The sequence below is a fragment of the Salminus brasiliensis genome, chromosome 1 (assembly GCF_030463535.1).
Source record: "Salminus brasiliensis chromosome 1, fSalBra1.hap2, whole genome shotgun sequence".
Classification (NCBI taxonomy): Eukaryota; Metazoa; Chordata; class Actinopteri; order Characiformes; family Bryconidae; genus Salminus; species Salminus brasiliensis.
In genome coordinates this window covers 47,549,295-47,576,988 of record NC_132878.1, presented here as the reverse complement: position 1 = coordinate 47,576,988, position 27,694 = coordinate 47,549,295, and the positions used below count along the sequence as shown (strand labels likewise).

At 39.9% G+C, this 27,694-nt stretch overlaps 1 protein-coding gene across 1 annotated transcript in view; it reads right to left on the bottom strand.

Annotated features, from left to right (window-relative positions):
* aig1 (androgen-induced 1 (H. sapiens)) overlaps positions 1 to 27,336 on the bottom strand; it is a 41,677-nt gene extending 14,341 nt beyond the window's left edge. The window contains exons 1-3 of the mRNA XM_072680422.1: positions 27,088 to 27,336; positions 18,449 to 18,604; positions 12,449 to 12,550 (exon numbers count right to left, since the gene is read on the bottom strand). Coding sequence (XP_072536523.1) covers positions 12,449 to 12,550; positions 18,449 to 18,604; positions 27,088 to 27,228 — 399 coding nt within the window. The 5' untranslated portion in view covers positions 27,229 to 27,336. The remainder of the gene's footprint in view (positions 1 to 12,448; positions 12,551 to 18,448; positions 18,605 to 27,087) is intronic.
* Positions 27,337 to 27,694: the final 358 nt, after the last annotated feature.

The window sequence follows — 27,694 nt, the reverse complement described above, 5'->3', positions numbered from 1 at the left end:
ACCCCCAACCTCACAACACATAAGGCAGTCTCCCAAGACTGTACATTCCGGTCATGCTAGCACTATCAGTGCTTTCTATAGACCAGACTTTAAGTATCATCCAAGTAAATACTCAGCACTGCCACTTGATAAATGCCATTCTACAACCAGCCACCAGATGGTGGCCTATTTACATGGAGTTCAATGGCATCATCTCCTCTCCAACACCTCTTTTCCCCCTATTACATTCCTGGTTCCTTATTCTGAGACTCCTGATTATGAAAGGCAATTAGACAGTGACACCACTCTAGAGCTGTGTCTAAGACAGAATAGCAGGTGGTAGTGCCACCAAAATACATGGGACAGACTAATGGATGTTTGCTGGAGAGGATCAATTAATGTCCTTTTTTATTATTAATCAATATCAAATTCAGCTGCATCCAACAAACACTGAATATGTGAGCAAAATATAAATTATTCATATTCATTCAATATTCATTCCAAACGAACTAAACCAGGCATAGTTTAGCTAAAGAACACAAACATTAACTCTCTCATGAACAAGGCAACAAGACTCTCCCCATCATGTGATGCAGGTTGGAATTAGCAGTGACACATTCAGTTGACTCAACTAAAATCTGCAGAACTAGATAATATTTACTCTGTCGTGACAGAAGTATAAATTAGGCAGTGGATCAAATGAAATAACTGAAATGCCTGAAAATGCATTTGGGGGCCCCACTGTTGGGGCAATAATCAAGTATTAATCAACATTACCTGTGATAATGAGTGTATTTTGTAATTTCACCAGGATGTGTTAGCTGGACACTTTCCAGAGTTGGCTGCATCCTGGATTCATTAAGTCTCCGGAACCCTTAATAAGAATATAAGGCATCTAAAGAGATTCGGTTCAGAAGACTGGTCTCATATCCCTTTACCTCATCCGGCATAATTGAAGGAATTAAATTTTGGAAGGTGGTGTTTGACACTTCCTGGGATAATTAAACTGATCGAAAGTCAATTACTGTGAAGAAAAGCTCCTGTGTAAAGTCAAAAGAAGAACACCTCATGAGATCTAGAGATTCGTTTCAACATGCACAAAATGAGCATGCTGTTAAATGAGCATAGCTGAACATACACACCCACTGAGTGGTCTTCTGCTGTCTCAAAGCTGGCAAATCATTTATATCAGGCTGTTAACCACCCCCCTCCCCTTTTCTGACACTTGAAACTGATGGAGGTTTGTGACTGAGAAGAAAATGTGTGGGATTTGCACTTGCATGCCCTGAGTTGACTATGACCTAGATAAACACAAGTGCGTACTCCAAACGTTGAAGAAGTGAATGAGGTAATGGTCTCTAATCCCCTCTGAGGCAGGACTCACTGTTGGAAATGCAGCTCCTATTTATAAATGTTTTCCTTGGAAACACTACATTCCTTGAACAAGAGTGTGTTCTGATCTGAGAACAATATTTGTCTACTGAATCCTCATGAAAATATAGTCTGTTCATCGATCACACCAAGCAATCTGGCAATACAGCTGGGCATGGTGGAGGCAATGGTTTGACATGAAGCGTGTGCACCAATTGTAGTCTCTGGAAGGTCTACAACTGTGTGGTAATTAGGAACACTGACAGTCAAGATAAGCTCCCTGAACAAATGATGTGGTAATGATTATGTTGTGGCCAATAGCAGTACAGGGTAAAGTCTTAGAACAAACTGACTGGTAGATTAGGACAAGAGGTAGATACAATCTGTACACATTTTACAGCCTTTTTTCACCATGTGGTCAAGGTTGCAAAACCTCAACTACTGCCACATTAGCTTCCTGCTGTTTTCTGCAACTTTGCCCCCGTCGCTGGGGCATACTTTGACAATTCAGTCATTGCAATTATCCTCATGACCAATGGATTGAGGATAAAAAGAATAAACAAGCAGAAAGCCAAGGTCTTTTCATGCAGCTGCAGAAAGTTTTACAGTTCCTATTGTCACAATGGTTTAGGACAGAGTGGTTTAGCGGTTGCCTGAAAGTCACAGTGGTCTCTTAATGAAAGCAGATGTTTACTGACAGAGAGATTTATGGTCAATGAAGTGCCATTGATAAACAGAAATGCAACTCAAAGCTTTATGACTTCAATAGTTAGAATGTGTATTATTCACTGAATTTGTAGTTTTTGTCCCCAGCATTTATCCTGATTTGTTTAATTCTTCTGCTGCAGGTGCATTTTTCACACTAGGGCTCTTAAACTCTAGTCTTTGAGAGCCACAGCATTGCACAGTAAGGCATTAGCTTCTTTTATATGCTGTTAAACTAGCCGTGAACTAAAAGAAATGTAACTGATGAATACAGTATGTCTCCAGGAAGGCAAAAGGCTCCTTTTTTGCGGAAAGTTTTATTTGTGCAATGACGTCACAGATTAAATGAGTTATCTATAGGAGCTTGTCACAGTCTGAATGACAGCTTGAGTCCCAGATTTAGCTGGCACTTGTCCTCCTAATCAAACCCCTGCCTGCCTTAACCTGTCAGAGCAGTGGAATCCGAAGCATAGACATGTGGGCTAAGTGTGCACTCGTCTGGCCAGCGAAAGGCTCCCGGAGGGGATAATGTGTCAGGGAGAGTGCTCCCAAGGTCGGGAGTTGTGTTTCCCTGCCTGGCCTCCCAGGCCATCCCTGACACACTCCACACAGCCCTCCAGTCAACAGAGGGTTCACATGACCCAGCAGCGCACTGGCCCGTCAGCAATGAAATCTCCACTAAATACCCCTGGCTTTGGGCAGGGAGTGGGCGAAAGTTTGTGCGCATTCTTCTCGTACCTCAAGCGGCCGCTGCCCCAAGGAGAGCCTGGTCATGGAGCTCACTTGGCAGGACTTGGCTGTCAGTGGATTTGGCCCAACACTGCAGATTTTCTCTGTTGAAACAGGCTTGTGCATGACCCCAGACATGTTTTATTTTAGCCCTTATTTGTGGGCCCCCATCTTAATTTAAAGTGGCAGCTCTCTCTCTGACCACCAGGCAATGAAGCTTTCAGAGCCTTGTGGCTTTGGTCAGCATGCCAGGACAGTCTGTGGAAAATCCCCTCCTACAAAACAGCACCGCCCAGAGGACCCTGTAACTGTACGCAGGACAGGCTATGTCAAATGTGTACATTGTTTAAAGTCTACAACAATGATTTCTCTTGGTTTGATGCATGCTGAAATGCCTCAGCCATACACTCTGAAACAACCGAGGGAACAGATGGTATATATACCACAAACCCAGTTCTTTGATACCTCAAATGTTGTTTGCCCATGTTCAAACGAGAGCATGGTTCCAGCTTGGTTTGAAAAAGGCATTTTCACAAAGGTGTTCTGCACCGTGCATCACACATCACACAAGCTGCCAGCCACACCAGTACTGGCGTGAACACGTTTCCACATGCACCGTGAAACGAGGAGTTGCTCCACTGCCGAAAACATTCACAGAAGCTCATACCTTCGAGTGTGAGAGCAAATCATTTTACAACCACCCTTGAGTTGAAAACTTTGTGCTGGCTTTGGGAACAATGGATAAAAGAAACCCAAACTGAAACAGCCATCTTTCACTGGGTTGAGATGAGTAAATATTTTTCCAGTTGTCAAGGATGAGCTAGTGAGCCAGCTATGAGTCCATTTTAATGACGGGTTTTGGACGGAGGAACTTAACCTAGTAACTTTTCCAGGCTCAGCACAGCAACTCAATCATAAGTGCAAGGATGATATTGTACACCGCCAAGCCCCGGACGGCAGTGAAATATTAGTGTCACAGAAAAACGGAGCTGCAATTATCGATCTTTTTTAAGTAATCCCCCAGTGCTCACACAAAACCAAAGGAAATAGCTGAGCAGAGAGTACTTCAAACGGGAAAAGGATTATTTTCCTGAGAGGAATCAATATCATTGAACATAGCTGTTTTTCTTTTTTTGTACTGCTCTGGTTGTTATAGACCTGCGTTTTATTCCTCTCTGCTAACTAAATCTGTCTCCTGCTCTCTGTGAAAAACACATCTGTTTCCGCTCTGCACATAACTGGCTCGAGTCAGGTAGAATCGCATATTCTGTCAGCTGGAGCTCCCCAGATCCCCAGTGGTGCACGTTTGGACAACTAAGTGTAACTTCAGAGACTTTCAAACTGAGTGAAGTCTCTGTTTTCCTTTAGAAAGGTCAAAGCCAGATCTGGCTTTTAGTGATTTAATGCAAGAACTAGACAAATATTCTAACAATATGAGAACATGTTGGACAATAGCACTGCTATAAAACCATCCATAAAACCATTCTAAACTACTCTCTGAGTACCCCCTTACTGGGAGTGTCATTGACGTGTAACCTCCCACTGGAGACATTACTGATAAAAGCTGCTTTGATATGGGTGGGAGCAGGGATGAGCAATATCACAATACTGTATTGAAATGAATTTTGCTATTTAGTAAAAATGACTGTACTAAGCAGTTTTCTTCGGCATATTATGAAGATATTGTGAAAATAATATTTTTGTCCATATTGCCCAGCTCTACGTGAACTGCCCCCTTCACCTCAGTGAAAATATATATATGTCCTATGAGTAGCTGTGGGTTACATGAACGGAGCGTGTGGATAAAACCGAGCCATGAGAGCCATACAGCAACACATTGAGCACGGACACCCATTTTCAGCACCACCACTCTGGTTTGTGAGTGGGGAGCAGAGTTCTATTAGTGTGAGGTGTGGGATTCTGTGTGTAAGAAGGAGAAATCTACAAGTAAGCCAACCTAAGAAAAAACTTTTAATGTGGAACGGACTGAAAGAAAAAGAAAAGAAGCGTGAGAATAGTTCCACTCAAGCATAAGAAACACACCGCAAACGTAATAGTATCACAAAAAGCTTTTGCAAAACTGAAAGCTAAAATTACTCTCACATTTTTCAATATTTTTTTTTTTGCTGAAACCCGATCAAAGGAAAACTGATTTAGTTTTGTTGTATTTTATTGCTGCTACTTTGCACATCCATGGTTTTAAACTTTGACAGGAAAAGGATATTGAAGTTTTACTTATCTTTTATATTAGAAGGTATTTATCTTTATTGTCTTCATTACTAATTAGTAAATACATAAAACAAGCTAAAAAACTGCTAGCTACATAAGGGTTATTTAGTAATTAAAGGATTTGTTATCTGAATCATTTTGATAATCGAGAGATTATTCAACTATCAAAATAGTTGTTTGTTGCAGCCCTAATCACATCTTAGGTTACATCCGTTCAAGTACATTCACTGCTTCACATAGAGACAGTGAGGCTATAGAGACTGCCCTGTGACCTAAGCCATTTCTCTGGTAGGACCTTAGACAGTGAGGCAGAGGGTTTTAGTGAAAGGGTACTTCAGTACCTGGTCATTAAACTTCTAATGTTTGTTAGCAATGTTCGCCACATAGATTCAGTTGACATACATGTCTTATGTAACTAGATGCTCTGAGGTTTAATGCTTAACAACGAAATAGCTTCCTCTGTTGTGTAGCAATCTCCATCTCTTTCTATGAACAAATAAAAAATGTGATGCAAAATTTCGACAACAAATATGTCTTTGCTGACTGACTACATCTGCGGTTAATCTGAATTTTCACTGATATATTCCTATGAGAGGGGAGCCAAAGAAGACGCAACTTGATGGAAATTTTAGAAATAGCTTGAGTGTGAAGTATGTTTTTAAATGAATATCATCATATACTTTCTCATTAAAACTTACTGCTGAATTTCAAAAATAATTGAAAAATGAATCACAGCAAACATGAGATTGTTCCCTTAAGTACAAAACCTCTCAACCCAAGGAACAGGTTCATTGTGCGGCAGTGATAGGAACAAGGCAAGATGGTTGCCTCTTAATAGCAGAAGTTAATATTTAACAGGTGTGAACTAAATGGCAGAAAAACAAATGTACCAAGGTTTTTGCCACCCCAAGTATTCATCTGGAAATTACTCAGCGATTAGTAAATGCAGATGTTTTACGTACCACATCTGCTGTGGATAAGAGGCAGATTGTGTTTTGACAGGCCGCTTTGGCTGGATGAATCTGGCTCTGGTGCCAGGCCACTTTCCGACAGGCTAAGATAGTCTGCAGGGTGTGAGACAAAATGAGTGCCATAAAGTATGGATGTGTGACAGTCACAGCAAGCTCAAACTCTTCATGAGAGAAGATCTGCTGCATGGAAGAACTACTGAATGCTGAGTGTTTGCCTAAGTACTGCATACTTACCATAACCTTACACATTAGGCATCCTAGAAATAAAATCTATTACACTTTAGTGCTGACAGATATCACATTATGAGCAACATGAAAATAGGTTTATTATTGTATGGTGTCTTTATGCATTTCATTATGGTAATACTTTATCATGGAACCAAAAATGAGCATTGCCTAAGCCTCTATAGTACAGTATGTCCTTACTGAGTAGCTGGTGACGTGCCAGCAACAACAATGAGATGCCATCTGTCAACCAGGAGCTTTAGAGTGGTGCCGTTGCCTCAGAAAAAGAGTCATGTTAACATTAATACACCACGGCAAAGAAAACTAAAAAATGTCTGAATCTACAAAAAAAAACAAGTACACAGATTATTTACATGAGAAAAATGTAAAAAAAAAAAAATGCTCCCATATGCATACCTGAATGTCAGTTTTACTTAATACCTATTACTAAAAATCCAACCAAACAGTGAATCCTACCAATTTCTTACTATTTCACAAAACCACACATTCAATCAATTAATGATAAAGTAAATAATCAGCAGATAAATCTGTAATAAAAAAGTTAAAAAGAGCTTCACTTCACGTACTGCTTTTATTTATTTAATGTATTTTCAATGGGAGGCTTTTAACATATACTTACAATAAAAAATATATCACTATTGTAAGTTTTAGGTAAAGCATTTGTTCTGCCAAAAAAGGTCATTATAATGTATAATTACAAGAAAAAAGGAAAAAAGGAAGAAAAAAGAGAGAAAGAAACTATGAAATACCATATACATTAAAACTGTGATATTTTGTGAGACTCTGTTGCAATCAATGTGATATTTTCTTATCTTAGCATGAAAGGCCTTTGCAACCCTAGATCAAGCACACCCATTCCAGTCAATGTATTCTCTGCTTCAACACTTTATGTGTGACAGTTATCCACTGCATGCTGCACTCACACATAGGGTGGATGTAATCTATTATACGAGTACCACAGATATTGTGATTTATTTTGTCTATTTTTACCTCATTGCACACAAGGAATGCCAAGCCGCAGCACACTGAAATGTATGGGGAGACCTCATAATGGAGGATGGCCTTATTTTAACATGTCATTAAAAGGATTCTGCAATCTTGCAGCAGTCTGGCAGAATTACAGTACAAGTACAGCCCACAAATCCAGACCCTATACCCAAGTTGACAATGGCCACTAGGTGGCAAGCAGTCAACAGCCAGACGTGTTCATAGCAGGCGCAGGGAGCTCCATATGTAAAAGCTAAAAATCTAAATTGGTACTGCCTGGAAAGGTGAGACATTTGAATTACATTAATGCTGTCAAGAGTACACACTGGAAACACATTCTCTGGTGGACATTTAGTTATTGAAATCAGTGAGTAGATTCAGCCTGTTTGTAAGGGATATGATATATGCTAATGAAGACAAGCTGGAAAAGACAGAATTTACAATGTGTATATTATTAAAATTAATATGACTTGAATAACAGCTGAAACGCACAAACACATCTGGTTCTTATCTTGCCTTTAGTGTCCTTAAGGCAGCCTGGGGTTGGGGTTGTACCACTGGTTAAACGCACACTACGTCTGTCTGGCTCCGCTGAGGTTCCTCTGACAGTGGTGAACCAAACATGTTATTAGCCATAGAGACAACACCACTGGAGTGCTCTTCAGGCCAGGATCAGTTTAATACCGCAGCGGGTGAATGTTGGGGGGGCGGCGGTGTTGATCGATTTCAGTCACACAGAACTATTTCATCTCTCACTTGGAGCATGGCTTCTTGTAACTGTAAATGGTAAGGCGCTTACCCCCGCAAGTCTAAACATACTGGTCACAGCGGGAGTGTACAGTTAGAGACAATTTTCAGAAGAGCGTCCCCTCCAAATTGGCCTGTGGACACAGCTATTTTCCACTCTAAACAACAGCCCACAAATCCAGCCGAAGGAACTGCAGGGGAATGCCACAAACAGTTCAGAGACAGTTTAAGAGCGCTGCTATGAAGCTTGCTCAGGCTCAGCGTGAGTTTTTCTTTACTGGTACATGGAATGGGATGGAGACTGCTACAGGCCAAAGGAAGCTATTAGGTTATTAAGCATTGGACCTAGTTACAAAAACCTGAGAGTGTCTAGTTACACAAGGCATGTGTAACTCAAAATCATTCCATCCTGCAGAATTGAGGTAACACTGGAAAACTTATCAGTTAACTCCAACTTAAACTCTATACAATGAAAACTGACAAATGAAACCACTTCACAAGCTACATTTCAACTTTGTCACTCCAAAAGGATGGAAAAAAGCAAATAAATAAGTAACTCAAGCCAAACTTAAGTCTTAGAGAGGATGAATGGGTAAAAGACTATGGGCTACTGTAAGTCTAAAAGAGGCCCATGAATAGTTGATGGGAAAGAGGGCCGGGAGGCCTGCTCCGGCGGAAAGGCTTCTGTGGTGTATCACATTTGTCTTCCCTCTTTCCACTTCGCCGCCCAACAAAGGCTTGGTGGAGATGTAGGGGTTGTTTACCATGGGTAATCAGTCATAAAAGCCCCTGTACATAATGAACTCCATTCCAGGGCCTTGTGTCATTTAAAGCTCCCCTGAACCTACCTGCTGAATTAAATATTAGCAAGATGGGCAATGCTCTCGCTGGGAGAACAGCTAAATGCTACCAGGTCTAAACGCTAACACTAAGGCTGTGAGGCTGTTGTTTAAAATATGTTCAACTTAGAAAGTTCCAACTTCAATCCGTACTCTTCTTTCGAGGGTGGGTCTGATGGCTGCATGATGCATGGTGCAGTTGTGGCGAGATGGGACTTTTGAAAGCCTCAAGCTCTCAGGGGAGATGTAAGAAGTTTATTCGTGGTGTGTGCTGCAAGAGAAGTGCTTTGAACCAAGGAGTTGCGCAGCAGGAGGCTACTGGCATTGACATTACAGTAGCGAAAGACTCTTCTGACAAGCCTCTCTTGGCAGAAGAGTAATTACACAGTGGAGACAGGATTTTTGTCAAAGTGAGTTTGACGCAGGTAAACTGCCTCCCGGCATTGCCATGAAAGCCTAGTGGAGGCCTCTTTAAGTACCGATGAAGTGGCTCTGCCCTAATTGTCAATGCCACATTAAGGGAGTCCTGTTAAGTTTCGCCAAATATACAGCACCCAGTTTGACAGCATCAAAACGGCCCGTTGAAGAAAACTGTCCTATCCCTTGTCACCTGGGAGAACAATACTCAGAATAGCAACTCTAGTAGGTTTGCTTTTCTTTTTTTCTCAACTTTAGCATGTCTCTTGATGTCAAGCCTGCACTTTCTATGACAGTTTTCAAGTAACTCCGCAAGTCTAATTAATATTCGTGCATATTTACATGTGTCTTCATAGATCACAGATTTTGAAGGTTCTGGGAAGTTTGAAAGAGCTTTGCCCACCCATGTGCATCAAAGCCCTCTTCATGAGTTCGAAAAGGTGCTGTACAAACCTGCCCTGCATATTCAAATATGATTATTTAAAGACACAAGATGTTGAGTGGTGTTACAGTTCCTCCTATGCACATGGTCGTGGTGGCAACCACATTAAATCAACACCTTCCTCTCCTGTTTGGCTGGCCTTCTCTCCTTAGTGGTATGAAAGTGTAAAGCACTCATAATTGCCCTTCTGTGCAGATTACCTCAATAAGCCTCGTCTGATAAGAATACAGCAGGCAGACAAAATTCTAGCATTGGTGCATGTAATTGTAGTCACAGGCTCTGCCAAACAGTAACAGGGCTTGGTCACTATTTCCTCCTCCGAGCAGGCAAGTGGCGCAGAGTACGGTTGCTGTGGAAGTGCAGATAAACAAATAAATGCGGTACCATGGAATGCAGCAAAAATATTTACAATGGAGTAACTCTCCCGCCGTCATCGCATAGCCAAGCTAGCCAATCTGGCCAAGCTGGAACCTTAACATGTCATGAATTGTTCTCAGCTGTAAGATGCTTTGCTTCCCACTGCTGTGTTTGCCCTTAGCAACCTATTCCAGTTTTAAGTCCCAATCACAAGTTCCCAAGGCCTTCCTTTCCTTCTTCCCTCATCCAAACCTGGCAGACAGTTGGTTATAATACATTTATGGAATGTAACCTCTTGATTTATACATTTGCGCATCTTTTGCACACCCTGCATTTTGTCTGATTGGTCAATGTTAAATTGACCCGAGCTACACATATGTAAAATGGTCCGAACAAAAACCCTGCTTGCAAATGTGGCAGATATCAATCTGAGGTAATAACCACCGGGAACTGAGACCTACTTTTCTATCACATGGCTGCAGTCCACCAAACATTATCTAATGTGTGTTTTTTCACAACATTTTTCTTAACAATAACTGCTGTTCTGTTTTGATTGTAGACAACAAAGGCATGGCTCCTTAGTAACAGTTCCATGTGTAAAACTAAAGTAATCTCCTAATACACATTGTTGCAATCAAAGTTTTTTAAACGCATTGCAGGATACGTTTATTAGCAAACTTTCAGCTGTTTACATTGAACTAATCAAACAAGAACAATTTAAACAGCTCAACACAACTAATAGAACAAGTGTTTCCTACACATTTAACACGCAATGACACTTTTAATGACGACTGCAGTCTCACAATTATTCAACCCCTTCATCAGAACTAACTCTGTCTCATTACCTTTTCCGAGTAAATGGCTACCCAGCCCGACCTGTTGGAAGATTGCCCGCTGATGTCCCCTCTACCTGCGTCAGACCAGCTGCCACCTACCAGTCCGACCATCAGGCCCCCCACCCACCACCACCCATACCAGACCAGCGGCACACCCTCCTACCGCTGCTACCTGATTAATGACCATGTTAAAACCTAAATGGACTTGTAACTATCTGCCACTATTAATATCACCACTATTAACTATCTGTTATACCTGGTTTGGTCATTTTTATTAATAATGTTTAAATAGCTCTGACCAGAGGAGAATGGGTCCCCCTTGCGAGTCTTGGTTTCTCCCAAGGTTTCTTTCTTCAGCTCTGAGGGAGTTTTACCTTGCCACTGTCGCCGCTGGCTTGCTCACTGGGGGTCTTTGTTCCTTCATGTCTTATGTTATTTCTTCTTATTGTCTCTGTCTTTTATTAATTACTAATTATATAAAGCTGCTTTGTGACGACAACAGTTGTAAAAAGCACTATACAAATAAATTTCACTGGACTTGACTTCATCACAAGCTTCTTTAGTGCTTAGCAGAGCACCCATTTACTGTTATGAACTGCTGCAAATTTGTGAACTGTGCTTCCTATCTCTAGGAACATCAGTGTCTTTGCTATTTTTGGTATCCTTTTTCTTGTTTGTGAAGGCAGTGATCTCTTCTCTTAACTTTCTGGGCAACTATACTGACTTCCATATTTCTAATGTGCAATGAAACGTCACAGTCAACAAACCCTTAGCCAGGTATTTCATGTGTTTTATTTTAGGCCCACCTGATGCAACCAATGAGGAGATTTGCCATCTGATTTACAAATGTGTGATCTTAAGATGGTTTCTATACAAGGGTAGTTAACTTTTGGAAAGCACTTGTAAGATTAGTTGTGTTGAGCTATTATATAATAGTATATAATAATAATATAATTGATGTTGTAGGATTGGTTCACTGTAAACTTGTGAATTTTGCAAATAAACTCACTTTGCAATTAAATCATTTTGATTGTAAGTGTTGCATTTAAATCTCTTACACTTTAACATGCAATAATAATGTGGGACACAGGGCTATTTTATGTCACAGTCCTATCATTGTGTGAGTGAACGGTTTGTTTGATCAAGTTAAAATCACTAAACCCAATGCTGATGCCACATTACAGCAAAGATGCACAGAATGCTGATCACAGCAATTAGCTGGTAGACTTACCTGTCATAAAAACAGAGCCAGCAACTGCAGCTGCAATTCATTTTTGTACCTTACCGAAATGAATGGTTCCTCCAATCTCTTATCCCTTACCACAGTAATTGTCAATACTGCCCAAAAATTACAGAAAACTATATGTGACTTTACTTTTTTTTAAGGCAGATAAGACAATTAAGACCGTAAATGGGTTGTAAAGTATGCAGGATTTACTTGGAATCTGGAAAATAATCATTTGGATTTGTGTGTGTGCAAAGAATGAGTCTCATGATGGTAACATGCATGCAAATTTGATCACAAAGGATAAAAAAAAAATCTGTCCATTTGAAGGTACTGTCCTGTAATGCAGGGATAGACTGAGTACTCACCATTCCATGATTTAGCCATTGAGGTATGAAGTTGTCCAAAAGTCTTGGATACACAAGGTCTCTGTCATACAGATATAAAGTCCAGAACATGGTCACCACAAACTGCAAAACAAAGGTATTTATGCAAGTGATTACTTTGTTCTTTTTGTCTCCCATTCAAGACAGGAAATTCAAGTTAATGCCTGAGAAATACCATGAATGAATAAAAATATGCATTACATTGCAGTAGAAGCATTGGCAAAGCTTAAAAATGTCTGTCCACTGTATGTTTCATTATAAACAGTGTAATTAGTCCTGCTCAATGGAGTGCCGCAAATGTTGAATAAAAGTCACAGCAACAAGTAAAAATAAGAAGATAAAATAAAATAAAATAATAATAAGTAGTATCATTTGAGTTAGGTTAATGTCCTGGCTTACCCCTCTGCTAATGCTCTGGTTTGCCCAAGTCAGCCACCACTGCTGAGTGCCTGCATTGTGGGCTAGATGGGCCTTGTCAGCACCAGTTCAGCCAATTGAGGCTGGTATTAAGAGAATTCTCTGACTGGCTGTTCTAGTAAATCAGCCCATGTGAAGTAAAGCAGAAGTGAGCAAACCAAGCATTTATTATTACTGTGAATACAAACTACTCCCACTTCTTTTCACATAGGCACAGAATGTACATGAATGCTGCCATCAGCAGTTTAGAAAAATGCTTCAAATTAAGGTGGTGGTCATCATTTGGCCTATGCTGGTGCTTTTTCTGCAAAGCAGCCTTAGTGTGTCAAGGCCTTTCTATACACTATATAAGGTGATAAAATGTTTTAAGATTCTGACATAGGCTCAGATTTGAGCTGTCCAGTTGTAATAAATTGTAAAAAGGAAAAAGTGCATATGGAACATTCCAGGCACTTTCGGGTAAGCCTATTAGCACTCTACATTATGTGAGGCAGCCTGCGCACCTCCTGCCCAGGGTAGCATTTTAGCCCAGAAGTGCCAAGTGCTGACCTGTCTAATACTCCCCTTCTTCCACCCCAACAAAAGAACAAGTGCTCACTGCAAAAGTATGACAAACCCAAAAGCCAGCCATGAGTAAGGCGAACCGACAGTTCTGGAGCTTGTGTTTTCATATCAGCATACCATAATTAATCCCTGAGAGCTGACTTTCACCATGCCGCTCTTATCCGGCACTTTCTTGGAGCTATAGATGCCTTCTGTAAGAAGGACAGCGGTGAGCTTACAGCGAGATCAAACGCGCCGCAAAAACAAGCACTTTACTGTCGAGCACACGGGTCTTGGAGAAGGCAGAGACGGTGTTTGAAGTCTCCATCTCTCCCCAAGAAGCTACTTCGCAAGTAAGGAATTCCATCTCTCCCCCTCTGTAATCCCTTTGATCCGTGCGGTCTTAACCACTCCAGAACCACTCAAAACCCCCTTTTTGCATTAATGGGCCTCATTTATTGATGTGACAGAATCCTGTTTGAATTGGTTGTTTCTGGGGATTCTGCAAGATCCCTGTTTCCAGCAAGGGTCCAGTTATTGCCACGGTAGACAAATAAACAGTGCAGCACTGGAAGGATGAGTGCAGTGAATGGGGGCTATTGACCTGGAGTGAGCAGCTTGCTTGAGTACCTCAAGAGCAGACAGACTGCCTCTGGAGGTGCAGAATCAGACAGTTTTAGCATCTTCACCCTCAACACGTTATTCATGTCACCTGGTCCTTTTGCATAAAACCCCAGTGTGGGCAATGAGCCCTCCTTGCTTACCCAACCAAAGCAAAGCCATCTGTAGCTTCTAGGTAGTTTGACCTCTATGACTGCGTAGGATACCTGGAATAAACTCCATGACCACTGTATTAAGTAAATTACTTTAAGTCCATTTCTATACCAAACAATATTTCAAACTTCTATAGGTTTTAACCATGGTTTTTAGAGTGGAGTACCTCAAGCAAGGGTATTCAGTTAAGGGCCTGGATGGTGATTTCAATACTCAAACAAATCTTCTAAATCTTCTAATCAACTAATAATTCAACTAATATTCAATAAAATGTTAATGAGATTACCAGGTTTCGATTACTCTTAAAATAAATGTGCCAAAATTGTTCCTTGGAGCAATCGCATGCATTTGAGTATTTAAATTTTTTTTAACAAACCTTCCATTGAACGTTTTTTTACAGCTAGGGTTACACCTTGTGATTAGTTGAATTTTAGCTCTGATCTGACCGATTCTGTTCTGACTGGCTCTAGTCTGTAGATTGGGTGAATCTAATTCTAAAAGTCAGGTTGTCATGTCGTTTGTCCAAGGCTCTTAAAGACTGATCTGACAATTTAGTAAAACAGTGGTTGCTTAAACAATCATCTCTCCTAAGATAATGCTGCCCCTCCACCCCAGACCCAGAGCTCAATACTCTTGACCTTAAATGACTATAAAGTATCTGCTATAGTGTAGCACATGTAGAGGATGCCAGTGCAAACATACAAGACGTGTACCAAGAACCATACATCTAAATTGTGTAATCCTATAACTATTGACATAAGGCTTGTTTCCCGACAGTGGGACTGAGGCTAATGATACCTATTAGACAGGAGTAAGCTGAGCCTTTGGCTGAGGGGCAGTGCCAAGTGTCACCTAAGTATTTGCTGGTAATGTACCTGTATAGTGGTAGGACTTTTTCACAACCTCAGAAAGGAGACATGACATCCTCTGCTTGTACCATTACCAGACCACTAATGCCATCTGGCCTGGGACTATATGCAATATTATTCCTAATGTGCTAATGACTGATCTTTAGTAACAGCTGAGATTTCTTACTTCTTAATTTTTTTTAAAGTAAAGTTAAATTAGTAAATTCTCTGCAGGAAACCAGTATACCAGACTTGGCCAGACTCAGAATCATAGATTCAGAGAATAGAGGCCTAACTGATTCTGTACTGTTTTAACAGCTTCTCCTAAGGCAGCCAGTGAATTCACTCCTCCTCACTACACTGAACGTAGAGCCGCCTGTTACAAAGCAAACACTCTCAAACTCTTCATCATCTGACAGCTTAGATCTCCCCCATCTCCATCGAGCCACATGATACTAAAACAGCTTCAGCCAGGCACAGACAAAGCGAGACATCTGCAGGTTCCATTCAAATATTTTCCGTGCAATTATCTGATGGTCATTACAGACTCCATGCGCATAAAAGCAAGAAAAACACATGGAGCTTCCTTCTCTCACCCAGAGCACAAGCCCTTGTTCATGGTGGCTGCTCTGGACCTGTGACATGCCATTCAGCACAGATAGATGACCGGACATTTGCAAAGCAAATGGCTCCGTACATTAAAGACAATGTGCGATGGTGTCCCTACTCGCCTTATGCAAAAGTGCTGCCGAGGCCCTGCTCCAGATATAGCGGCATAGGCCAAAAGAATGTGGCAACAGCCTGCTTTCATGACAATCGTGGGACTTTTCCATCTACAACCCCACCCCCAAAAACCCACTATTTTGCATGTGAAGTATAACACAACTTTTGGATGACCTAAAAATAGATGTCAGGGCACATGGTATCTACCCACAATGTGACCTAAAACATCCATCTGCTTTCTCTTTTTTATTTTACCCCCCCCAGTGCAAAAATGCCTGCACTGAGCGGCTGGAATAACAATTTAGGGTGATGGGAGGACATGGATTCAATGACAGTTGTGTGGTTATGTTAAAAATGTAACCTTGGGTGCATCCAATGTGCGCTTTACACAGTCCCATTTTTTTAGCCACAGAGCGATGGCCTGAAATAAGATTTGAATAGTTGCCTCTGTTTTCCTGTTGATGTGTGTGGTTTTGATGTCAGTGGCATAAGTGGGAATGAAAGGGCAATTCTTGGACAATGTACTGCATTCACTGCAGTACTGAAGTAGACTTTTTTTAACAAATGAACTTGATGCCCGTAACATGCATGGTAGCATCATTCAATTTACAACATTTTCTATAATTTGGAGGAAGTGTCTAGTATTAGTGGTAGAAAACATTATCAAGTCAAAACTTTATTTACAGTTTTTACACTTTTTCCCAAACCTTAAAGCCACTGGACTGAGAGTATGGATGGGTTTTATGCAGTGTAAACTGTTTTCAAACCCAGGACCACTTATAGAAAAACAATCATCGGTCCACTTAAAAGCGGTAGTCTAGGAGTCGGAATGAGGTCTCCACTGTGTGTAAAAGTAATTCATGATATGACATCCTATAACATAATTACTTTATATTTGCCTTATCCTTTATTTACGCACACGTCATCATACGCCATGTCCTTCACTACATGCAGGAGGAAGAACCTCCTCAGAAACATTCAAAGTACTGCTGTACCCTCTTTGCTTTTTGCTAACTACTAGACAAAAGGCAGTGTTTTTTAGTATGTTTTAATATAGCATTATAGACAAAATGCATAGTCAGAATGTATTTATTACTTTTGTTAACTCAATAACATTATTTTCCTCATGTAAACACAGGCTTACATGAACCTCAACATTAAAGAACTAATATTATTTTTAATTGTCATACCCTTGATTAATGTATTCATCTTATAGTAGCTTCTTTGTTGCTTTTGTAACTTTGCTGTTGCATTTGTTAATTTAGTGGTGATATACAGTGACATGCAAAAGTTCAATGTCTGTTATTGTGAAAAGCTGGTGAGTACAAGATGTACTGATCTCTACAAAGTATACATTTAAAGATAAACCATTTCTTTAAGCAAGATTACTTTTTAATTTTTATTAATTTCCATCCAACAAAAGGAAAAGGGTCCAAAGCAAAAAAGGGCACCCTGCATATTCAATACTTAATGCCTTTGGCAAGTATCACAGCTTACAATATTACAGCTTTTGTAGCTGCTAAGAATTATTCAATTTTTGTTTGGGAGATTTTCACTCATTCGTGCTTGCAAAAGTTTGGTGAGATTCCTGTGCCATCTTGCTGCGCTGCAATTTTGAGGTTTATCCACAGATTTCACACGTTTTGGTTAGGGGACTGCGAGGGCCATTGCAAAACACTTTAGCTTGCACCTCTTGAGGTAGTCCACACTTTGGTGTTGTGGAGGTGTGCTTAGCATCATTATCCTGCGGTAGAAGCCATCCTCTTTTCATCTTCACCTTTTATTGTATACAGTGTAATGTTTGTTTGTAGAATTTGCAAGCATTTAAGGGTATCCATTGTTCCCACTGGCTGCAACACAATCACAAAGCATGATCAACCTCTGTGCTTAATATTTGGAGAGGTGTTGTTTTCATGAAATTGCGCATCCACACACTAATGCTTCGGTTTTATCCAATTTGTGCAGGTTTCGCTGCACAGTAGAACAGTGCACCATCACTTCAGTCTGCTAAATCTTCCTGAATTCAAACTGCAGGTCTTTTGCAGTCAAAAAGGGGTAAGGGTGCTAGGCAGCTGCTTAAGGGAGCTCACTGCATTGAGTGACAAAGTGGAATCATTTGGCCTTTCCTAACAATGACTGTGAACAAGTCATAGCCCTAAAAAGCTAGTATGATCCGAGGCCTTCGTAACAGTTACATCTCAAATCTCTTGGGTTGCCCTGACTTTTGAATTGTGCCCCTTTCCCATTGTTCACTCTGAAATTGTAAAAAAAAAATCTTGTTTCATCTTTAACTGCATGCATTTTAGAGATCAGTTTATCTTCCAGTCATGCAACCATTCACAGTAACAGAAATCTTCACCAAAGCCCAAATGTTTCAAGCCACTGTATCCTGTATCCTCGCCTGCAAGTACTACCCAGCATCTGCCCAAGCTGCTTTTAAATGTGTATTTAATGTGCATTTTTAATGAGCGGTATATTTTGTCAAGGCAACAAACAGCACATCAGCAGCTGGGTCTGTAGATGGTTTGAAGGGTTCAACTTGGAAAATGTTACTGCCTTACTACCTAAAAAATGAGTGTAGTTAATAATTGATTGCATTAACATGCAGCCCTAGTAAATGTGATTCCTTAAATTACATCCCTAGCATGAGGGAAGGCAAATGAAAGGGTGCACTTACCACTCCCACAGGAAAAGCCAGCACAGCCATCATCCAGTCCCGCAAGCTGATCAGCTTCCGGAGCTGCCTCTCTTGCTCCACACTTGCAGTGCCCTTTGTCAAGAGGCTAGAGAGGTCCGTCAGGACACACACACCGAAAAACACAGCTTGTATGACCTGCGGAGAGTGGTCAAAGAACATTAGTTAAGCAGTATAGCCTAACATAGCTGCCAATTCAATAGTATATTGTGTTATATTAACAAAAAGATATGTAAGATATACTTATATATGGAGTGTTCAAGCTGTTACTTTTTGTGTTGTTGATAATACATGCTGATACATTTAAACCCGTTTACCACCAAAAGCATCTACAATGGACACTTCAGCATCAGAACTAGACAAGTTTTGTTTTCTTTTAAAATAAGTGGACAAATAAGTATGTGTGGATCAAGAAGTATGCTGCAACAAGAAATCTGACCGACATCAGCTCTACATCGCAACCAACTGGACCGCATCTCTTGGATACCACAGTGCACCTTCAGAGGTCTTGTAAAGAGAGCTGTTTGGCTGTTACACACGTGGTCATTGGTGTGTATAATTATACAGTTAGTGTTAGTAAGCAAGACAGCAATGTGACTACTGCAATACACTGGTTGAACATGCTTAGCCAGATATGTTATGGTGTGTATTTTACACTCTATAGTGGGGTTGTTTCTAGGAGAAAAGGACAGTCATTTAACATGACCATTCTGTCTCTAAATGATGTACTGTGCTTAGATCCAGATGATTGCCAATTGCTGTGTAATCTCTTCTATTTAACTCTAAAGTCCTTATAAATCAATGTGTTCTACATATTTGAATTTCTTTTTTCATGTCAATAATATTACTTCTTTATGATTCAGGGAAAATACAATATCTAGAGTTTGGGTCACAAGTTATTTGAGTTACTGCTGTGCTGTTATTTGGGGGAGGATTCATGAACAATTCAACATACTGTCGAGGCCGAATTACGCACCTGGACACATCTTCAGTGATGTTTCTAGTTAATAATGATAATAATAGCAACACTTCTTCTCTTGATTATTATTAGATAATCTCTCTTTCTAAAGCGGACACTGTGGTAAACACAGCAACAGCACAAGCATTGGCGCTACACTGGTATACTGTAAACCAGATGTTAGAGATGATGTTTAGATTTTATTTTCACTATATGAACATATTTCTATTGTACTCCACTAGGCCAAATGTTTAGATGATGCTAGGCTACAGTGCTAAAATCTCAGAAATGTACCCATCTGACTTCATTTGTAACCCTCCAAAACAAACCTTACATATCTCTGTAGCTGTGGATACACTCTCCATTTCTACATGTTATTCAATGTTTTTGTATTGTCATCTGCAGATATGTACATTAAACATATAAGACATTAACATCAGCATCCTCTCCGAACATGAGCACATACATATCTACCCAAGAAACTACACAGATATAGCTAACAATGACTGCCTCGGAACATTATCAGAACAGTGTGATATTGAAATGCACTTATGTACAAACTGACTATACACATTACTTTCTACTTCAAGTGCATATACATTGTAAATAGCAAGAATACAGAAAAACGTGGAGAACAGGAAACCGTAACTTAAATAATGCTTTATTACATAATGTCCTCATATACCACTCACTGCCTTCGGAGTTAGCATAAGCCATTCTCAGTAAGCCCCTATCTGTTTGCCTGCAGTGGTTTCAGCGCCAAGAGATTACCTCAGCATTAATTTACGAAGAGAGTACATTATTCAAGTTCTTTTTTTCCCATCCACAGAAACCCTATACACAAAAATTGTGCCTTTTATTCCCATTAATTCACTGTTTAATTTTTTATTCCTCATTATCTTCCCAGTTGGCAAATTGCTTTCGGAGAGCTGAAGTGAGGAGTGTCCTGTCACAGCACTACTACACACCCACACAGACACACACAGTTTTTCTTGCTCACATGGACAACGAATGAAATGAATGAAAAAAAGTGTCGATTCTTCACACCTTTTCTTTTGACTCTTTGCTTGTAGCTATGCTAAAAATGGATAGCCCCTCAGGTTTCCTCTTCTGCATCAATTTAGTGGTTTAAAGGAAAGACTTTATATATAACATGTATAGAACCTGCTCAATAGTGTCTGTTTTGTGCTTAGAAACAGCCACAATAATTCTGTTGTTTGAGACAAGAGTCAGCATAAAAGTACTTTCAAACAGCACTGAGTAAGCCACTAAAAGCTAATGTATGGTGTGTATATGGCAACAACTAGAGTAGAGTAGTCTAAAGGCAACCATTGTTTTAATACCTATTTAACCAGTACATTGTGAATTGGATTAATCACAAGTAAAATGAGCTTGTCCTTGCACATATTAGCTTGTCAATAATTAACAATAAATATTTCACATTTTCGCATCTCAAAAATATACACAAGATTAATGCATTTCTGTCTGGTAATGACATACAAAGGTGATTTATGTATTTATTTCATGTCGTTTGGAAAACTGTAATTCTTTGCTTTTGGGTGTGAACCCCCCCCCATTAGCAAGACTACAGCTCAGATTTTCACAGGCACTATCATAGGTATGCATGTTTTCATTGACTCCACATTCAATCAAGAATCAGTTTAATGTATATTTTGGAGTTGTAAGGCACTAAATTGTCTGGCCCAGTTACATATAAGACCTGTTTTAGCTTTACACACCTCATACAGTGAAGGCTCTGAGCCTGCATGCTGTTTCCAGGTATTATATGTATAATTAGTTTGTGCAACTGAACTGTGAACATTCTTAATTAATTATCACAGACTGGCACATCTCAATTTCTGAACAGCTGTGACATTTCATGAGATTCCAAACACATGAAGCATCTTGAATTACTCAGGGAAAAAAATGGTTTACTGCTGTTCAAAATACAATAAATTATTCCCTTTGTCCTCCCAAATGAAATGTAAAGGCCTGAGGTGTCAAAAATAGGGTTGAGTTCAATTAACTGAAATGGTGATAACAAGAAAAAGGATGAATTTAGAGGAAGACTTAAGCAAGTTGTTCAGTGTTAGGGCTGTGTGACATACAAAAAATATCATATTACAATTATATTGCTACATATTGTGACTGCAACATACAGCTGTATGCAAGAATGTATGCAAAAAACACTCCAATCAAACGGTCTCATTCATTTGATTTATAATACTAAATATATATGTAAATATGTCTACAGGGATCACACTTTTGCAAATGTTCATGTTCATATTCATAATATATTGGGCGGGGGGGGTGTAAAACATAAAATGTCCATGTACAAAGGACCATGGAACATTTTTTATGTTCACTTCAGCAAATAAATAGAAATCGTGCTCTGTGATTTGCAGAAAATGATCTTGTTTTAGAATCATTTTACATTCACTGTACATTCTAAAATAAAATAAAAACATATTAGTAAACCCTTATAAAACTTAATTAAAGAATAAAGTTTTTCATGTGTCATGTGGAAAATACATTTTTTTATAGCCTTAATCACATGGTTTTTAACACATGGTTAAAAACCATGCAGATGTCTGAGTAAGTGCTCTACTACATGACAGTACAGGTGAGAGGGACCCTACCACCCATCTCTCCCTCGTCTAACAGCACACAATACATCTGGGCCTACAATTCACAGTCCCATGTGGCTGCACCTCTGCACTTCTAAGCACCAGGGCTGGGTGGATTTACTATAATTCAGTATGTTTTAACAGTGGGGAAAACTCCACCTGTTCTCGGAAGCATGCAAAACAACAGAGGATAGTGGTCAGCCAAACAATTTCAGGTCTCAGTAAACTGTGGCTTAGTTTGCTCCTAGTGGGAACAGATTATGATCAAATGTGCATCAAATGATGGGATTTAATATTAGAGCAAGCTTTCCTCAGTGCCTTTTCTCAACGCTATACTAACTGCACAACCAGCTTAGCTTATTACTCTAACACATGAACCGCAAACTGCATTTTGATATTAAACCAACCAATCATTACTCTGGTAGTGAACCATTTTTATATATGAAACTGGAATGGATAGATATATTATCAGTAATATCCTGAACGTAAGAGAAAGATCTGGATTTTATACTATAATACGCTTCTGGGAGTAAAAATAAAAATGTGAAAGTAGTGCTCATATCTCCCCAATCTATCTAAGTACCTAATGAACACCCACGTGTATTATTTGGTGCAATTCAGTCGATGCAGTGTGACACCAACCAAACCAAATAAAAAAGACACAATGTGACACAAACGCAAACTGTGATGTGGGCTTCAGTAAACAAATTAGGTGTGAAAACAGCCTATTTTCATGCCAGGATCAGTCTTATGAGATTAATTAAGATAAAGTATCATCATATTGCCCACTTCCAGTTAAAAGCTAAACATGTTTTCCTGTTTCACCGTGCCAATTTACAAAGACACTGTACACCATGAACTAAAACACAGGCTGATCTATTGTTTATGTAATAATAGACCACTGAGAGGTCTTGCACAGCTAATTAAACTATGGCAGCCTTAATCTCCTTGTTGAAAGCTCTGGACACACGAGAGCAGTCACTTTATGTGTCACAGCAATGGCTCAGCTTAATGTCTCACTCCTCAAGTGTCCCATTGTGAGCGTGGAAACCCAAATCTGAACTCCACAGTCAATAATAAATGAGGGCCCATGAAAACATAAACACCAAAAATCACAGAGAAGCAAGTCAATCGAGTCCAGAGTCAGTAACTAAGAGGGTTGTGTGTGTGTGTGTGTGTGTGTGTGTGTGTGTGTGTGTGTGTGTGTGTATGTGAATATAAAAAATCAGTGTTGAGGAACTGTACGTCCATAGATGCACACAGACTTGTCCATAGACAGAGGAAAGCACCTTCTTCCTCTTAGGAAAGTGACTGCTTGTCCTAGAAACAACTATATCTCATGACAAGCAAAGAGGATCTGTGCTAACGTGCCTTTATTGTCTGTTCTAATAATAGCAGTTCACGCATAATCTACTGCACCGTGGGCTGGCTCCAAAGAAAAGGAAGCAAACAAATAACGCTTGTCAGGGGTTTCTTGCTGGTGTCATAATCAATTATCAAAACGTGTATGCAAATTCACGAGTGTAATAAATCACATTTACTTCATCTCTGCTTCCCTCGCTTGATGCTGACCCAATTACTTCAAATGAATTTCAAAGGTAAGATGTGCACCTCCCCTTCAGACAACCAACCAACGACAAATAAATACTTTTATTGTCCTCCTGATCTTTTGCCAACTGTTTCAATGGCAGAAATGACAATAACAACTGTAAAATAATAATAATAACAATGTAAGCAATGTTAAATAAACTTTCTTTATCCTATATGTGACTACCTAGCTAACCATCATTTGGATATGCTGTGATACTTTGGGGTCATGGCATCAAACAGTTTGGCCTACCTAGGAGTTTACAGTAAGCGTAGTTTAGAGTATCAGTAGAGCAGCCTAAGAGTAAGTGACATCAAAGAGTTTTGCCTACTTGGCAAATACTTTCTCCTCCACTAAAGGTCTGCCTTCACATTCATCTGATTGGTCCTCACAGAAAAACACTCTCATGCAACACTGAAAGACCACCACAAAGAATGCATAGATCCAGATATTTTAGTCACTGGGCATTGGCTTATCCAAACACCTCTGTTGACCTTTAGCATAGCCGGCGTTAACTTTCATAACTTATTAACTGCAACTGTAGTTTTTTTTTTAAATTAAATTAAAGTTACTGTCTGTAATGTCAGTTATACTTTGGTAGACTAAGCTGGGCCCCGTTTCTTAACAGCATTGTAATGTTAAGACAATTGAAACAGGTAAAGAAAGTGCTTGCTCAACCACTGAGGAACTGTCTTTGTACTAAAGTGCATTTGGGAAACCAAGCCATGAGCATAGACTGTGGGACATAAACAACAAACAAAAGAGATAAAATCATCATCAAAATGAAAAGCTGCTCAAGAGCCTCCACTGCAACAAGAATCCATGAGCTGTATGAATGTGAGTGACAGTGTGAGGATACAATTACAGAGGACCTGAATCCCTGATTGTTAATAATTGTAATTGTTGATATTCAGTGATTAAAAAGTAATACATTAACTTTACTAGTGCATTTCAAAAATTTTAATATCTGGGGAAAAAATCTTTTTTTGGCCCCTTTTCTGGAGACGTCTGTGCATAGTAGCTCTTGATGCACTGACACCAGCCGCAGTCAAAGTTCTTGAATCAAAGGCTGTGGCTTTGCATGTTACTTGTGCACCTTTTCCTACCACATTTTCCCCTTCCAAACAACTTTCCATTAACATGCTTTAAAACAGCACTATAAGAACAGCCAGCCTTTTCAGCAATGGCCTTCTGTGGCATACCCTTTTTGTGGAGGGTGTCAATGATCATCATTTCTGATTTTCATGAGCTGCATACTGAAATAAAAAAAAATCAAACAATACAAATTCACTTCATGCATAATATAAAATACCTTTTATACCTTAAAATATGAACAAAAACAAACTTTTCTTAAAATTCCATTTTTTAGATGCACTAGTAGAATTTTCTTCCCCCTCATGGTCACGGTCATTTAGTTTTCCTTGACTACTGTCTATTTAAAGTACTGCATGTGCAGATCCATACTGCACAATGGGCTCCAAAGACTACATATAAGAAGAGATAAGAAGATGAGGGACCTAAAAAAACAATTATAAAACACTTTGAAAATACCTAAGAGCTTTGTTAAGTCGAATATTAGGAGCATGACACCACCCACAGTCTGCTTAAAACCTATGAAGAGTAAGTGGAGTATAAATAGAACCAGTAAAAAAAACCTTTTAGAGAAGAATCAAATGAAACATCTACAAGGTTTTGGGGATTTTTTGTGAATTGTTGTGAAAAAGCGCAAAAAAAACAAACAAATAGAAAATGTAATGCATTATGTCAGTTGGTCATTTTATAATTTATTATGTTAAAGTATTTCATCTTAGTGTTTATGTTCTTCTGATGTTTTCCTGTCATTAGGGGTCTTCTTTCTCAATTCATTATGGTAAATCTGCTTTTTGACAATGCCTGCTGTAAAATAGATTATATAAATAAACTGAAAAATTAACTGTGTTTAATATTTTTGCCCTGACTGATCTGTCTTAAAGGTGGAACTCACAACCAAGCGTTTTTCACACATTTCTGCATAGGTAAATCACTGAGAGATGTGAAAGTCATTGAGAACGTGTGATGTGAAATTCTGCATTGTAGTTAAATGACCAGTGACCAGTAAGTGTTTATATGCAATGATAAGGGTAAATCTGAAAATGGACGTTGTTTGGTTGCCTTACAATGCACTGCATGGACCTCTCTGCCATAAATGGATTTTTTTTTTTAAATCAGGGACCATTTTCAAAAACATGAAGTAACCTTTAGAGGTATTAAACTATTCAGGCGCAGTACCTATCGCCACCACTGTGAATAATCCTGACTCAATGTTTCTCTAGACCAGAGCAGTTCACACCAGAACACCCTGACTATTTAACCTCCTTAAGACAAGACAGACAACCGTATTTACCATTAGTGTTGGACACAGATGGAATCTGGCCTCTGCCTTTCACCCAACGTACAGCTGAACACACACACAAACACACTACTGATCAAACACACACAGTGACAGTGAGCACACGTGCCTGAAGCAGTGGGCAACCATTGCTGAGGCGCCCAGGGAGCAGAGAGCGTGAAGGGCCTTGCTCAAGGGCCCAACAGTGGCAGCTTGCTGAGCCCGGGTATCGAACCCATAACCCTGCCATCAATAACCCAAGTAGCTGTCTGAACGAGGGACATTAACTATATATACAAAGAGTTCCTAAGCGCTACAGTTTATCCATCCACAACTATTTTGGTTATTAACATAAAATCTAAAAACTTGTTTTCCCATTTAATATCTGCAAAACGAATCAACATGTAGTACTGAAATACCTTGTGTGTCAAGATTTGTCTGTTGTGTAAACATTAAAACACTTCAACAGCGGATGAAAGTGAAATGGATGAAAAGGCTTTTGAATGTTAAACCCTTCGTATGTTCCCTATACATGAAGGCAGACCCAAACTAGCACAATGCTCATTTACCACAATGAAGCTTTTAGAGTGTGCCAATAAGAACATAAGAAAACAAGTTTATTACTGGTGCTATTTCTATTAAAAACCGTTGTAAAGGGGGAGGAAACGAGCCGTTTATGTGGAAAACATGAGTCATTAGCTCGTCCTGACAAAACACCAGTCGCGCCAGTTAAGCAGTTACATGGTTTACGCGCATGCGCACATCTGGACCCTGGTACCCAACATGACCTACATTACGCTGCACTGCAAATATGAGACAGATTCCGATATAAGAATCAGATAAACCTCGTATCTGCCCAAATTACAATCTTATTAATCCTTCTGGCCGCTGGACAAAAGCTGAGGCTGATTATATGTCCTCAGAGTAATAAGCACACCTCAGAGTGAGCCACGGTCGTGTGGACGTGCATTCAACTGTGTGGAAGCCTGAGCAGGCTGTGTGAGTGGCCTGCCCGTGTTATCATCACATAGCCGACGAGAAGCTTCTCAGATAAACAACCAGCCACCGGGTTGCACTTACCAAATCTATGAACGTGAGAAACTTCCAGCTGCCGCCGTATGTTTGGTGCGCGGGCATGTCTATGGCTTTGTAATTGCAGATGATGGAGAAGTAGGACAGGAGTATCGCTACTCTGAGGATTTGGGAAGGGATGAGCGCCATCTTCCCCACCGTCGCGTTTCCGTCTCGGGATAAATCCTGCGGATGCGCCGAGCCTGTGAGGAAGAGGAGGAGGAGGAGGTCGCAGTTCAACGAGATGCTAGAGGTGGTGATGGCGTAACGCGTGGAGAGGGAGGCGGGATGATGTTGCTATAGTAACGGTGAAGCGGATGTTGCCTGTAATCGCGCGATATTTCCAAAGAAGTCTAGCCGCGACCCGCCTGTATCTAGTGGTCAGGTCCAAGAAAATCTCTCAATGTAGGTCTGCTATACACATCGATATATGTCGTTCTTGTGAATACTGGTAAACTGGGACACTTTTTACATTTTGATCCCGGTCATGTAATCTAATAGGTCTTTAAAACGTTTTACAGGCAAAATAAACTTCCATTGACAAAAATATCATGTTATGCTCTTAAAGTGAGACTTCTTTACTGTCATAGTGCTCCACTTTTCTTCTCTTTACTTT